The 16,559-nt window shown below is 41.7% G+C and overlaps 1 protein-coding gene across 5 annotated transcripts; it reads right to left on the bottom strand.

Moving 5' to 3' along the window:
• kdm1a (lysine (K)-specific demethylase 1a) lies at positions 1 to 16,494 on the bottom strand. 5 transcript variants are annotated; one of them, XM_071903427.2, is made up of 22 exons: positions 16,444 to 16,494; positions 15,460 to 15,511; positions 14,499 to 14,792; positions 13,958 to 14,126; positions 13,267 to 13,400; positions 13,004 to 13,082; positions 12,819 to 12,911; positions 12,424 to 12,530; positions 11,888 to 11,969; positions 11,406 to 11,500; positions 10,293 to 10,310; positions 9,032 to 9,174; positions 8,796 to 8,886; positions 8,228 to 8,362; positions 6,224 to 6,297; positions 5,118 to 5,229; positions 4,787 to 4,919; positions 4,456 to 4,643; positions 2,876 to 2,990; positions 2,288 to 2,415; positions 1,575 to 1,721; positions 1 to 1,152 (listed from the first exon to the last, which is right to left on the bottom strand). In XM_071903427.2, the coding sequence occupies exons 2-22, from the start codon at positions 15,502 to 15,504 to the stop codon at positions 952 to 954; spliced, it is 2,583 nt and encodes an 860-aa protein (XP_071759528.1). In that variant the 5' UTR covers positions 15,505 to 15,511; positions 16,444 to 16,494; the 3' UTR covers positions 1 to 951. The 5 variants fall into 5 exon arrangements, with proteins under 5 accessions (XP_071759528.1, XP_071759529.1, XP_078145720.1 ...); XM_071903428.2 differs by having other exon boundaries at positions 13,958 to 14,123; XM_078289594.1 differs by having other exon boundaries at positions 15,475 to 15,511; positions 16,444 to 16,489.
• Between the last annotated feature and the right edge of the window lie 65 nt (positions 16,495 to 16,559).

Raw genomic sequence — 16,559 nt, 5'->3', positions numbered from 1 at the left:
TTCTTTTAATAACAAAAAAATGACCATATAAAAAAGTATGTAATGACAACTACAATAAAATAATACACTTCAATCAAACTGCTATGGTAACAAAAACATTCACAATTTTTTCAACATATCTATCTTTTTAGCATTTAATTCAAGGAAACTATTTTCACTAATCTTTGCAACCTAAATGATAGAAATAATATTTAGGAGGCGTACGAACTACCGTACATAGCGATGTTATTCAGCCTTAAGACAACCAAGACAAAGCTCTTGGAGCATCGCCAGTGGCAAATGTCTTATCCAAAGAAAAACAAAGAAGAAGTTTCAGTGGAGTGAGACAGTGCTACTGACGTATATAATCTGCTTTGTATGATCTATGGCTCACAGCTTGTGTGTGTGTGTGTGTGTGTGTGTACATATATATACCACTTTTCAGCCATTCCTCAACGTTCAGATAGGGCACATAAATAGATGCTGAGCTCTGCAAACACACAGAATCACTCAAGTACTTCAACCAATGCCATGCTTCTGTTTGAGACTGGTAAATCATTTCATAATGCTTCAGATGCATTAGTCTGTAATAAAAACATAATTATTTATAACAGAACGGCAAGTCATTTCGGTAATATCTGTCTGCATTGGTGACACTGTAAAATGCTAATAAAGAATTAAATGACTGATGGTACTTTCTCACATCTTACTGGAAATGTGGACAGTCATCAACATTCCAAAATAAAAGGCGAGTAAGATGCTCCGATGAAAGAATTTCAATTCAGAATTAGATCTTGTCTGCATTCAGAGAATCTCACTAACCCTAGAAATGGCTCATATTTGAGCCAATGCTAAGATGTTTCCACATACAGATATGTCAACAGCATACGGGTAAACTTTAATGCTTTCTCATAGACTGTTAAGGTAATACCGCAGAGTTTGAGGAGGGGGGAGGAGCTAGGAGAAGCAGTTTTAGACAGTGGGTGTGGGCTGGGCCTGCTGAGGGTTGTTGGCGGCAGTGGGAGTGGCCTGTCGGGGGAGCGTGTACATGGCACCCAGGAACTGATCTGCGATGCGTCCCGCCTCTCGGAGCCCGCTGAGCAGGGCGCCGTGAACTGTGGCCGGGTAATTCCTGATGGTGTGCTCCCCGGCGAAGAACAGACGAGGGACGGGCTGAGGAGGAGAAGGAATCAACAAGACGTTAGCGTCCATGCAGAATTGGTTCCTAACATGACAGGGAAGTATGAAACGGCGTTTAGCTGGCAGAGGAGCGAGCGAGAAGAGGCAGAAAAAAAGCAGGAATGGTGAGAGAAAAAAAAAGTGGGCTAGTAAAATGTCAGAACTCATCAGTCAGCACATAAATATGACTTGTTCACATCAATCAGCATGCCAACATCAAAACAGCCAAAGAACATCTGGGAACAAACTGGTTTGCCTCGGTCTGGTTGAATATTGTGGGCTGGCTAGGATGCCTTCCCTCTCGCTTTCTCACACATACACATTTTGACACACACACTTACACTGGGACTAATAGCAGGCAGAGGACTAGGATTCACAATGAGCATGTGTCCCTTCATGCATGTTTACGTGCGTACCTGTGAGGCTCCAGGTATGGCGGGGCCGGGGGTGATGGGCTGTGCCATGAGGTCGTAGTCGTTACCCGAGGAACCTGCTGCTACGTACGAGTAGGAGCCCCGTGCCCAGGGGTCGGCACGCCAGCGAGTTACCACCGTTTCCTTTGGCTGCCATGACGACAAACAACAACAACACAAACAAGGCATGTTATGAGTTTCCATGCTGATATTAGAGGGACCTGTAAACAGTTGGATGGTAAACAGTTCCAAAGCTGGCCTCCACGCATATGATTTTCTCCCATATGAAACCATAGCGAATGATTCATAATGACGGGTGGTTTGGATACGACTCCAGATACGAGTGCCTTTCACATACGCTTGTTGCATAAAGCTGTGCTGGTTAGGGGTCAATTCAGGAACCAATCTGACATTCCAGCTGAAGAATTGGAAGGACCCGAGAAAAACCTAATGATGGATCACAAAATGTAATCCACTGCTACTTTACTGTAGACAGCAAATACAGTGAACGTGATTTAGAACCAAACATATGACCAGCCATATTTCCTGAGGCCTTTTAACCAATACAACACTGAAGCTATGAGAATACCTTTTTCAAGAGAGGTGTAAGTTGGAGGAATTGCACTAAGTGAAGGGTCAAAGTGAAGGAAGATGGAAAAACATGTGATGTGTGCGTGAGTCTTTGCTTTTCACAGATGATGCACAAACATGCATACCTGTGGTACAGCGCTGCTTCCAAATATTCCTTTAAGGATGGCCAGGCAGCGTCCGACTATAACATCATCACTGATGTTCTCCATGATGCCAGCGGCCTCGCCAGCCATTAGTGCAAGTAGGATGGGGGCTGACAAGGGATAAACAGGACAACGGTTAAAAATCATAATAATAAATCACATTTCTTCATAGAGAGTTATTTTTGCCGTCTAATAAGAGCGTTTTCTTCTGATAGTTGAACTACCTAAGTAGGGCTGGGTACAATACCTACTGGGTCAGTAACAACTATATTATCAATATTTATTTTAAAGTATGGAAATATGGGATCCTTACAATGGTATCTGTCATCTTTTGTTTATGTGCATTTTAAATGCAAGACAAAAGTGATTCTGTTTAAAAAAGCAAAAGGCATGCATGGATGTTGCACAGAAAATAATTCATAATACTACATAACAATACAGGCTTTTAACCATAAGTGTAAAAAAGTAACCATTTAGAATGAAAAGTATTGGAACAACTAATGGTATAAAAAATAATCCAAATGATATCCGGACTGTCATGAACTAAAACTAGTATTAATCTATGGTCACCTTTGTAGAGGTTCCAGAAGAGGAACAGCTCGCCTCGACTGGCTGTGGTGGAGCCGACATGACCAAACAGGTTGACACTGGGATCCCAGAACACACGGTCAAAACACAACACCACCTACAGGCAGGGAGGAACGAACAGTCAGGAACAGTCACACATATTCAACATTCAGTGCACACTCAGCCACACATCGCTTATTCCTCTGTCCCTGTGCTCTGCTGTGCAGCTGGTAGGATTGGAGAACGGACATGTGACTGCAGTAACCACAATGCTCATTTTCCTTAATAACTCAACTGACTATGAGATTCATATTATGTCAAAATCTGCTTTTTCTCCAAGCTCTAGTGACCATCAAGTGACAGCAGTGAATGTGATTCTGAGGAAGAGCCCCCTCTGCTGGTTACAGAGTGGTACAAGCAGCTCAGATTGCATAATAATGCCGCATTCTCCTCTATGCTGCAGCAGAAATAGGAGATAAACTACTCTGCTGCTGCGGATGATGCTCAGTGCCAGAGAGAGAGAGAGAGACAGAGAGAGAGAGAGAGAGAGGAAGAGCGAGAGATGACGGGATGGGAGTGACACAGAGCGAGCACTCTGATCGGATTACTAACACATTGGCAAAAAAACATCTTCCACCTGAACGCCAACAGGCTCTCCGACTCCCTCTTCCCTCCTATACTTAGCACTCACTCTCAGCATCCCACCCTCTCTCCATCCTACTCCCCAAGCCCAGATGTAAACCAGGATGAAGAGTTATCCCCTAGGCTATTTAGATGAAGGAGGGGACTCCTTGTTCTCTGAGCACGTTATTAAACACCTGTTCTGATTTATGAGAGAGAAAGAGAGAGGGAGAGGGAGAGAGATCTGTTGAATACAGCAGGGATGCCATAGCCTAATGGAGAAGTGGAGTATAAAACTGCAGGGGACGCAGACTGTACAAATGAATTCTGACTGCCCTTCCTGTATCCATTGCAGGAGCCCACTAGCAGCTGAAGGTCAAGTTGGCAGCGTAAGGACACTGCAGCAGAAAAGACTCCCTGAGGAACCAACAACTCAGTCCAAGAGCATTAAGAGGAATTGGGTCTGATAAATCCTAAGCTGAACCAAACCTGTACTGAACTCTACTGTTTTCAATGTCCACTGTAGGACAGTGTATGTACGTATGCATGTATGTATTAGGGATGGGACAATGTGCTTATCTCATGCTATGATTTGATATGTGATATGGGCTTCACGATTCAATACAACCATGATACAATGTAATAAATAAAAGTTCAATGACAACAAAATCTGACTGTGCAGAATTATGTTTATCTCTGAGCCACAAATCTTTATAGTGATTGCACTGGCTTGCTAGAATGTAAACAACAATTTTCAAAAGTGCTAATAATATATTTCAGTGGAGAGCTTGTGAAATTGTGATGGGCAAGTCGTCTCATTTGTGATTACTACAGCAAAATAAAATGTAGCTAATATTACGTAAGATACGTATTGTAACATTTTTGTATTTCAATCTATTGAATACCTATTGAATATATCGTCCCATCCCTAGTATGCATGTATGTGTGTTGAGAGGTCAAACCTTGTTGAGGTTGCCAAAGCCCATCCTCTGTATAGCAGCGGTCTTCCACTCAGGCAGAGGGGGGACAAACTGCACGGCGGGCGGCTGCTGCTTCATCACACCCAGCGGCAGCGTGCACAGCACAGCATCGCACTTATATATGAAGGTCTGGGTGGTGGAGCGAGTGTTGACCGCTATCACCTCACAGCCTGGGGCAACGGACAGATAAATAACCGGTTAGACACACTTTACATCCATACAAACATGCATAGATTACTGACTCAACAGTGGAATTCAAGGCCAAGCACACACACACACACACACACAAAAACACACAGTCTTGTGTACATACCAGAGGCTGTGTATCGGACCTGCCGCACTGCTGTGTTTAGTTTGATGTCCAAGCCCTCAGCCAGGGCCACAGGTACACACGAGTAGCCGTTCCTTACTGTCAGGTGGCTCCCAGTGAACTCAAAGTCATCATCCTGTGCATAAGTTAATAACTCATCATTACAATAACACAGACAATGAGCTTTCAAACTTAGAGATTAAAGGGAAAAATTAGCTCGTAGTTAAATTGACCTTAGCGTGATCCACATGGGACAGTCAGAGGTCTTATACAAGACCGTTGTCAAGACTACTGTGAGTTATGAGATTTTTTAAAAAGGGATACATGTATATACCTGATCCCAGTGCTTGAGAGAAAGGGTGGAGAGGGGCGTAGCGTTGGCAAACTCCAAGTTGGCAAAGTGCCAGTCTAAGATCTGTCTGTCTCTGGATGACAGGTAAACATCACTGTGGGGAAAGAGAGGGAGAGAGGGAGTTTGGTTTTAGGGAGTCATACTGACAGCTATTAAGATATCAGAGGGACAGGTTCACTCATGCAAGAGCTAAAAACACTTTAGTTGTCAGTTAATAAATTGTCAGACAGGTTTTACTGTAAAATGACACTATATGAACACATTAAAAAAAACATAACATTAACAAACAATAAAAAAATTTAAAAAAAACATCTGCCGCTCGCCACAGCATCAGTTCAAAAGACCAGGGAGTCAATCAGGGTGGCAACAAAAGATTATTTTGCTAACTGATTAATTGGACGATTATTACGATGAATTAGCTTTATATGCAAATTACTGACTTGCAATTAGGAAGGGCTACAACAAATTATTGTTTTCATAGTTCAATACGCAGTCAAAATTATGAGAGAAAGAACTAATTTTGAAAAACTAAGCCTGAATAGCTCCTGATTAGAATAATGGATGACTGTAGGCAACCAGAGATGAGCATGCAGACTGTTATGTCAGTCGCTGGTGCACTGACCCAAACTAGAGCCACAAGCTGCTGCTGCCACTGCTCCCAACTGCACTAAAAAGAATTTATTAATGAAGTGGCTCATGACTTAATAGGATCATGAATCTAATGGATGAATTTCTGAAGAATTTCTGAGGAACAACAACTTGCATACATGTAAACAGAGTAACAGGTCATCATTACAAAACTGTTTATAGCAGCTCCAGAAGAAACATTGTGATCGCATCATCCTCATCACCCCAGGGGATAGAAACTGAAACTAACTTTATCGATACTATTACTGCTCTAAGCTAACATCAGCTTCAGATGGCACCGTACTAGTGCTTGTTGAGAGCTGCAGTGCACAACAATAGTCTTTTGTCTAAATAGTAAGAACATTAGTTTCGGTAAAGTCCTGCAACTGTAGGTGAAGCAGAGCAAGTAGAGATGGTGCTGAAACTAAGTGAGTGGGTGGATGGATGAATCAGTGAGTTACCTGGGTGGATTGGCCTCCAGCTCCTGAAGCTTCTCCTCTAGTTTGACCTGCATCTCCACCAACTCATCATACTCCTACACAGGGAGACGGACAGACAGACAGCAACGAGATTTAGATTGAGTGTTTGTTCATCTTCATTTCACTGGCAGTATCACTGCCAGAGATCTAGGGCTGCACAATTATTGATAACATGAGAATCCTGATTATTTTTGCTAGGTATTGTGATATATTGTAGATAGATATTGTGAATTAGTAGTTTTAATGATTTAAGGAACAAAATTATTGTCATTATTATGTTACATCAACATCTTGACAAATTTCAATTACAGCTGACATTCAAAATTAAATTTCATGAGCCAATATTCTATAATTATTATTTGTTGAAACTAAAATCGCAATTATACATAATTCATTGGCAATAACATCCAACAGATATTTCACACTGAAGCCAATATAAAGTCCAACTTTAGGAGCTAGAAACGTCTTTAGCGAAGTGAGAAGAAAAACTGGCATGCCGGTGCATGCGTGTTTTTGTGTACAAGGTACACACCCAGAGGGTTTCAGGTCATGTAGAAAGGACAAGCAGAAAGGGCTGACTCAGCCTGTTCACAGGTTCACCACAATAGAACGAACTACCAAACCATCCCAAGGAGCCGGCTATAATAGCACCACCTAACCCGGAGAAAGCTGCACTTAATAATACCGCCTACCTAGCCGGGCCCCTGGAGCTACATTAGCAGCAGCACTTAGCCAAGTTCAGGAACACTGACGTTATGAAGCCACAAAGCTAACAAGCTGACCTGGCAAAATACTTAAATATGGCAAAAAGATAATATTGGAAAATGTCCCACCAAAAATGTCTGGACCAAGGCCTTAAATCTAAGATATGCGTTATAGTCACACATGTCACACACACACAACCAGAGAGCTAAATTCTCAGTGTGTCTCACTAGGAATGTGTGTGTGTGCACAACTCCAGACAGACAGACAGTCAGACCGTGATTCAAGGCCTTGAAGTGGTTTCTCAGACAGTGGATGGGTAAAGGACAACTCCAGTTCAGACACCAGCTGTGTTTAAACCAGCTAAAACCACCTTCTAAAATATACACATCCCACTAACGGAGGCGATTTATCTGCACCAAAAATAAAACAGCAGCACTCACTCTAATAACACATCCTGCTAAGGCATTAAACCACTTAAACACAGCCTGTCTGGTTTACTTAGAGACAATTACAATGGCACGGCATTAAAATTCTGTGAGGCTTCCTCCCTGACCTGCTAGTCCATAAAATATCCATTTTACATGCTAGTAGTTCTTCTGCATTCTAATACACCTACAAATTATTTTCTCTTAATTTATCCTGCAGAGCAAAGTTAGTTCCTACACAGGAAATAGTGGCAGTAGGCCTTTTATAACTATAGGCATACCTAATAACCATGCTGGGAAAACCTCATCTAAAACTGCCTGAAAGTTGTTCAAACTAGTGCATTTCAAAACACAGAAATTATGTAAGACCGCAAACACAACTGAAAAAATTAGCAGTGAAAATTTTACTGCTTTGATGAGAGTATTTTAACTCCTGTAGTCTGATGTCTGCCTGGTTCAAGAGGACTGAGGGAGTAATGAAAGTGTCACATTTGTTTTGGAAAATAAACTGTCTAGGTAACGGCTTGCAGCTTGAAAATATCTGCAGGAAATTTAAGGTGATATGAGAACTCCATTCTAACTTTCTGCCATGTCACTGTTCAGCCTGCCAATAACACAAAAAAAAAAAAACACTTATGCATTGTTTTTTAAAATATCATATTTCACACCGCCTGCATCTTTTCTTTCTCCATTCCTCATCCCACACTCATCTTCTCGCCTACTTATCTTCTTCCCTCTTTCTTTTAACCCACTAGTTAATTTGGGATGAGGAGGCCATGGGTAGACACCTCCTCATGGAGACTTGGGGGAAAGCAACGTCAGAGCAGTGAGATGCAGCAGTGGTGTTTGAGCTCACTTTGCAGAGGGCGGTGAGGTCGCGATGCTTGCTCTTAACCAGAAACTCCGCTGTGATATCTCTGGGTGGTTTGACCTCACTGGCCTCCTTATACTGCTGATGGAGCTCCTTCACCCGCTCCTTAGTGGTCACCATCTGAAGGGAAGAGAGAGGGAGAGAAAGACAGATAGAAGGAGGAGGTCAAAAAACAGGAAAAAACAGGGAAAACACATTCATAGAGAAGGCAGACATGCAACATTGGAGAGGACTATCTCAGTGCAAACCTTTTAAAAAAAAATACATATTGTTAAACTTTATCTAATCGTGGAAGATTGACTGACAGAGAGCTTTTTTTCCAGAAATGCTCTGTTTTGCACTCAGTTGCACACAGTCTGGTACAGGTACAGTCTTCTATTGCTGGCCACAGCTCGGCCAACAGCAGGGGGGTTAGGTGCCTTGCTCAAGGGCACATTGAGAGTGGCTGTTGAGGAAGGGGAGAACGTTTCTTATTCACTTGGCTGGGATTCAAAGCGATGACATTCCCGTCTCAAGACCGCTCCTCCACAGAGAAAACATAACTTCTCCTCACCTTGTTGAGCAGCTCCTTGAGATCCTCCTGAGTCTTCACAATCTTCTTCCAGTGTTCTATCTGCTCATCCTTTACATGTTTCTCCTGCAGCCTGCACACACAGACTCAAGATTAGCATACCTGTGTGTACATTTATTGTTTCTTTGCACACACATGCAGTATTACATCTGTTTTACCACCTCCTGTCCCATAGAAAGAATTGTGGTTGACTGTGTGCGCATGTACAACACACTCACTGTATGACCACCTCCAGGGCCTGTCCCAGAGAAACAGGTTTGTTGTTGAGGAAGTTGAAGTCCAGCTGGTGGCTGAGGTAGGAGGTGGCCTCCAGCAGTCTGTTGAACTCCTGCTCCACCATCTCATCTTTCTCCTTGGGCACCTGGACACAACAAGAACATTGGACAATCAGTCTCACTTTAAGACAGTGGCGAGGGAATCTATAGAAAAACAATGACATTTTCTAATCAGTACGAATAGCATGGCAACTTTGACTAAAGTAGAAGGCAAATGATTCACTCATACCAAGTACAATAACAGACTGTGGTTCATTAACCACAATCTGCTATTCACTGGCAGAAGCAAATTTTTGCTTCATGTTGTCTTTGTCTTGATGTAACTTGTTATTTTTACACCAAACTCCATATTCTACCTTCTAAATCAGCGTCTTTACTTTTCTCTTTTCATTGGGGAATGCATTTAAGACAGTGAGCCACTAATATAAGCAGCAGAAGATTTAATTACCCTGTCATTGTCCCTCAGTTGCCAAATGAATGTTTTTTCTATCTAGTCCATGTCTTCATCAACATGCAGTGACAGAGTTAATAACATGCTTTCAAAATCACTTAATACAGACGTCATGCTGGGATAGCAGCAGCTCTGGACAAACCAAAGTATTATTGAAACTCTTCACAATTAAGGGAAAATCCACACCTATGGTATTCCAATGATCTGAGACAACCAATCAACATTTTGTGAACACAAACCTCATCTCCAAAAGCTAGAAACCTAAAATGGAGCTCCAAATGAGCTCCAAATGATTCTTTATCAGAAGGTGTACCCATAAAATTCACCTGGTATAGTCAATGCCAATATTATAAAGGAGCAAGTGTCTCCTTACGACATCAATAATTTGAGTCTTGCCCTTGGGTCTTGTTTGTAACCTTAAGGAGACTTAACAACCTAACCAAGATTTTAGGAATACAATTAAGTTCTGTTATTGTGTGGATCTTCGCTTTAACGAACAGCGCAATTAAGGGCATTTAAGGGATTATTTGGTAATGACTATTCCAGAATAGAGATATAATGTGAGCTAGCAGGGCTACCATTTATTCCCCTCTTAATCTCCTACATAAATGCGAAATGATGGGTTATACAAAACAAAAATGAAATGGAGCTTAAATCGTGAGAAGATTTTTTTTAAATGATTTTTACAAAAAAAAAAAATCACAATATTAAAAAAAGGTAAGGAATATAGTATATAAATAAACCAATACATACACTTGTGCATCGTTCACCCTTTAGTAGTTCACCAAAAGATGAACATGGGAGGGGTTGGGAAGACAAGAGGGGAGGGGGAGAGAGAGAAAACATATTAAGTAAACAACTTTAACCTCAAAACAGGTTTGCACAAAAGTAAAACATGTACATTTAATTAGCCTTTTCCTGTGGAAGAGGAAACCAGTTACACATGATGTGGATGCTTGAAGAGCCCCGCTGGCTAGCGTCTACTTCAATGGAAATGCCCTGAACATGAACCTAAACATCGTACTACTGCTGCTGCTGCTTGACGGACAGACGAAAAGAGAGAGAAAAACATTGTTTATTTCCAATTTAATGACATTAGCCTACATCCGATTTCTGCACTATGCTCTGCTCTGAAAAGGACTGGAGCTGTTGTTGATGACACGCTAGGGTAAACAGTTAAATGAACCCACCATCCAATGTTTTTTGTAGCTCATGGAAAGCTATAGCCCTGCCTGAGGACAGAAACAGGTCTGGAGGAGAGCTCTAGACCCAATGCAGACACAATGCAGTTCTGTGCTGAGAGGGAATCTTGCACATATACAAAACTCTTCTGTTAAAGGATGTAAACAACAAAAGGTTCTAGTTTTTTTGTTTTTTTTTATATACAAGTAATTTGAATACACATATCTAATGCAGCTGTAGCTACACTGGCATGATCGGTGGTTATTTCCGTGGTTAGTTGATTGCAGGGGAACTTAACCCAATGCAGAGCCAACAAAGGCTAACATATGCAACAAAGGATGACATATGCAGTTAGCAGCCAGATATTTTTCATTCGCACAAAAGTTTTAAATCAGCTGGCTAGAGCATATCACATGCATGCCTCCACTGCCATTAGCCTCTCATCATCTATCAAGCCATGTGGTCATCTCTTGGCTTCTTACAAGAAACGCTAGGATTTTTTAGGCAAGTAACAATCAAAACAGAATATGAAGCCTTTTCAAAACCAAATAATATAGCCTACGTTATCTCAGACTTCAACTTGTTCAGTGCAAGAATGCCCTGAAGAGCTCGGCCATGGTAGGATAATGGACAAGAGGCAACTGATCACCCAGTATATTGATCAAGACATCTAGTTATACTCACAGCCTGGCCATTGGCTTCATACAGCGGACACTTCTGTTTGATTTTGGCCAGCTCCATGTTCACCTGCTTACTGATCACTGCCATGGGATTCCCTCCTGAACAAGCACACACACACAAAATTGACTGTGACAACATTTACATGGACAACGCCACCCTCTACAGATGGATCTTAGCAACTGCAGATTCTCTATGACCAAAGAAAAATAATCTGGCTGCGTCTAAAGCAACTGTGTCAAATCAAGTGCCATCGAGAACCGAGTGTGTGCAGGGTTTCATTCCAACCAAACACTACTCCAGCTGATACCACTCATTAGCTACCGCCTCTCTGGGTGAAGCTGTGTTAATCAGTGAAATCAGCTGTGGTAGTGTTTGGCCCTCGATGGCACATGACTGGAGACCAATGGCCTACAGGATGCTTTGACTTTTGCTGTGGCTGACTTCAGTATGGATAGGGATGACATGTATGTGTGTCTGAATCTTACCCAGCCCTGTCACCACCATGGCCCCCAGATCGGCCACGTAGTTGCCTTTCCTAAATGTGGCCACTCTGCCTCCAACACGGTCCTGCAAGGGAAATCAAGTACAGTAGATGACTATAGACCTAATTAACAGTTTATTTGAATGTGATCTCAGCTCTCTGCTTCCCTAGTTGATTAGCTATGGAGAATACAGTAATGTTAGGCTACTTGACTTAAACATACCTTATAGCATATAGAGCTAGATTTTCACAATAATCCAACTTTTACTTCCTTTTATTAATTAGATACTGAATAATAAAGCACAGATATGATTTGTAGAAAATTCAAACTGCAATGAAGTTTGATTGTGCACAGGTAAAAGGATTGAATGTCTCAATCTGATTTACTGAACAGAATTTGGCGACTTTACCATGGTAAAAACCTTACCTGGAGACTTTGACATGATAAAAACCAACTATGCTACAAAAACACTATGACGAATAAGTCTAGCTAAATACCCGAAATAACAGATTTTTTTAGAAACCCTGTCTGTGACTTACCCTGGCCTCCAAGACTGTCACATCCATGCCAAAGCTCTGCAGCTGCCTGGCTGCAGCGAGCCCAGACACACCTCCACCAATGATGATTACCTTCCCTGTCTTCTTAGCTGCATGGACAGAACACAGAGCATGGTAACTGGATATTATTACACCACTTAAATACCCACACTTACACAATGAATTAAAAGACCATTTCAATGTCAGTGTCTAGGAATGTTTTTGTCTACAGGCCACAGTGGCTGCTAAATCTCAAACTTGACCACCCACTCTCGCCATTGTACAAGCCAACATGATTTTTGGAATACAACAGGACCTCCGAATGATGCTTGGTTGCCAGCCAAAGAAGCTTGTAGAGTGCACAAACTGTACCAAACTGGTGAATGAAGTGAACTCACTGGGTAAAGGCTTGAGCCTCTTGTAAATGCCGAAGTTAATGAGGCCATGCCTTTCTAGGTAGCTGTGTATCCTGTGGACCAGCACAGCATCACCTAAGAAGAGAACAAAACAAATTAGAACTCAGTGCCCAGACAACTTACAATCTTCTTGCAGAGAAAAAGGAAAAATAATGGTTAGAACTCACTGTTGTATGGAGCTTCAAGCTGCTGTGCTGCGGCCTCAAATGTCAGCTGGACCTTAGGGTTGTCCAGCCACAGTTGGAGCTGGATGAGATCAATATCAATTAAGATACATATATATGTTTATACACAATTATTTATCACACTTGACATACTGTCAACTGTTGTCTAACTCAAAACTTTACGTGTGTGAATGTAAAAAAAAAAAAAAAAAACTTGGGTAGTTCTTGGGTGTGAAGGTACTGTATGTGTGTGGATCTGCACTTACTGTACGGTTGCGGATGTAGAGGAAGACCTTCTGCGTCTGCTGGGGACCACTGATGATGTCAGGGAAACAAGCAGCCTCCTGTGATGTCATACGGTCATGAGGGAGACGGCTCTGGAAGGCAGCTCCTTCCACACCTGAAAATGTACATATATATCGCTGTTGTTAACACCATCTGCAGGTTTCAGCAAGTTAAATTTAAGGCTTTTTCAAACCTTTTAGAATAAATTTAAGACCATTTTTCAAGGAAAGTGAAAAAACAGTAAACCTATCTAAATATGGTGCAGTGTGACTGGATAAATATAGAGACTTCCATTCCAAAGTGAAATGCCCACCATTCAAAAAAGAAAACTCAATTTTCAAAAATTCAATTTTTAAGACCTCTGAAACTGTATCTACGACCTTAAGGCTATATTTATCTGTATTTAGACCTTTCAAGGCCTTGCATTTAGATCATTAAATTAAGAATTTCAGGGACTTGTAGAGACCCTGTGTTAATTATACCAAAGCTCTCACATACACAATCTGTTTCTTTCCTCCACAGAGATATCTGTTGTATTTCACTGCTTTGACATGAAGCATCAAGATTCAGACTCACCAGATGGTTTCTCTGGTTCGCTGTCGTTCTCCTCCTCTACAGAGATATCTGTTGTATTTCACTGCTTTTACATGAAGCATCAAGATTCAGACTCACCAGATGGTTCCTCTGGTTCGCTGTCGTTCTCCTCCTCTACCGGTGGGGCTGGAGGAGGGATGACCTGCTTCCGCTCTTTCTCTGCCTTGGCATTCCTCTCCTCCTCAGAGTAATATTCGTCCTCAGACAGATTGGCCAGGCTCTCATCCATCTCGCGGTACTCCACCTGCAACAAGAGGCACAATAAAAGCTCCATTAAAACCATGTTCTGGCATGCTGGGAGGGAAGCGATATCAGAGCTGGATAGCTGGCTGGCTGGAATCACAAAGAAGAAAACAACCCAGAACACTGGGCTGCAATGAATAGTCTGGAGAAATGATTTCTAACTGTTAGGCTCAACACTGAGACAAACATAAATGTCAGAAACTGTGTACATATAGTTTAAGTGATCACACACGTATCAGTCCTTTTATAAAACTCATGGTAAATCTTCTTTCCCTAGAATAAAGAGATTTCAGACATTACAAAATACAACTGTTTTCATTTCTTGCAACTTATTTTCCCCCTAAGGATAGAGGGAAAAAAGACATAAGATGTTTACTTTTGCTCGCTTGCGCCGACTAGTCCTGCGGACTTCAGCTGAGTCCTGGTCCACCCCCCCAGGGCCTGCCTGGTGGGGCAGAGGGGGTCCTCCTGGTTCCCCACTTGGGGAGGACCTCTCCTTCTTCTTTACATCTGCAGGGCCTGCGACCGAGGCTGAAGGACCAGACTGGGCATCAGAGCACGGCGCCCTATCACCTCCTGCTGCCCCTGCAGAGGATGAAGAGGAGGAGGAAGAGGAGCCAGCGTCTGACTTCTTACTGGACAGCATCATTGAGGACGTTGGAGGCCTCTCCTGGGAGAAAGTGGAACAAAAGTGCGATGAGTACCATCAAATTAAAACAAACAATAGTTCAAGCCAAATTTGTTTTTGGAAGTGAAATGGTTACAACTTGAATCAGACTAGCATAAAAATAATGATAAACAGATTAAAAAAAAATATTCCTAAAAGAAAAGATGAAAATGATGAAAAGCGTGAGCTGTGCTGAAAAAAAAATCATCCGTTTACATAGTGTACACTTAGTTATGGCATACTGTTTCTTTTTTGCATGTTGAATTCCAAATTAAGACTGGGATTGATGTATTCCAATGTATAGCCTACAACAGTTAAAAGTGGGGTGGAACCTAGAAAATTCATGGCAGTTGGTTCTTACACTGTGAGAAATACTTCCAGACCTTATTCACAGTTTAAGTCATAGCTTTATGATAGTCTTTATTAAACAAAATTACATCCTTGGTAGATATGTTTTTATTAAAAACACCAGTTATAATCCCTGAATCTCAGTTTGACAATTTGCTGTTGGGGACAGTGAATGCACCTGCTACAATGGGCTTTCAGCCACCAAGTAGGACTGGGCTTTGGGGGTGCATCACCCAAAAGCACTGCTATAACACTGGATGCGATAAGAAACTGTGCATGAATGTCATGGTTTTATGAAATGAAAGTTCCATGGTACAGTAACCTTGTCTTGTTTTACCCATTTCTCCGTGCACCTGGTAATATCCATTCAAACACTAAGAAATGAAGACAGAACCAGAGATACAATTATGAACAAGACCGACCAAACAAAAAGGGTTGGCCTTTCACATCATAGCGAAATCCAATAACATCTTAGACATTTTGGACAATTGGTAAACTTCACGAATATTCACTGAATCATACATCAGATAAATTCTGTTGTATCGTGGATTTTACCTTTAAAACTAACCAACAGTTATTAAAAGAGAAAAGGTGTCCTGTTAACATATCTTGATTGTCTGGATTTTTAGCTAGTTAGCATAACGTTACCCACTCGAGTATAGCTGGAGAAGCGAGTAATGTCCTATAACGTTACTAACGTTAGCCCGTACAGACCCTGGTACTAACTTCGTTCATTTGCACGAAGTAGGTAGTAGTCTTATACCGAATTTACTTTACTTGATTCTGATGAGACCTGAAGTTGCCGTCCTGACCAACTGAACTTGCTAGCTAGCTAGCTTGCTAACTAACGTTACTGTCTGCAAAGCCAACAGCAGGTTGGTATGGCCAGCAACGTTAGCTTGCGTTTACGTTAGCTTTATTCTTGACAACAATATTCACAAATTATCTCTAAATATAAAAATGTTGTTATTCAATTTTAGTGCGGGGACTCTTAAAGTAGCGTGGTCGTCTACCTCAAGTTTTACTTGTCACAGAAATGTAAATCAATTTCTACATTTCTTGCCATGTAGCTTACGTTTCTCCAGCTAGCTAACGTTAGCTAACGCCGCTAACAATGAGACCGGCTAGCAGCAACAGAGGCACAGTACAGTAGCAGGTGCGACCTGATGAAGAAAGCATTAGCTTCGCTTACAAACGGTTGTGCATTGATATACTGACAATAAAATGTATGGTAGACGTTCCTATATGCATGAGATTTTTTTGAGAAGTAAATGTGCATGTAAAATAACGGAAATACTAATATTACCTCTCGATCCCCGAAAATGTCAACACAAAGGCAGCAGTGGCAGGTCCTCCCTCACAGAGCTCTCACATGATTGGTGAAGCTAGAAAGTTGCCTAACACCTCTGAGCGTAGTGATTG

The sequence above is a fragment of the Centroberyx gerrardi genome, chromosome 17, assembly GCF_048128805.1.
Source record: "Centroberyx gerrardi isolate f3 chromosome 17, fCenGer3.hap1.cur.20231027, whole genome shotgun sequence".
NCBI lineage: Eukaryota > Metazoa > Chordata > Actinopteri > Beryciformes > Berycidae > Centroberyx > Centroberyx gerrardi.
Note: the sequence above shows the minus strand (reverse complement) of the source record. Positions and strands in the feature narration are given on the sequence as shown.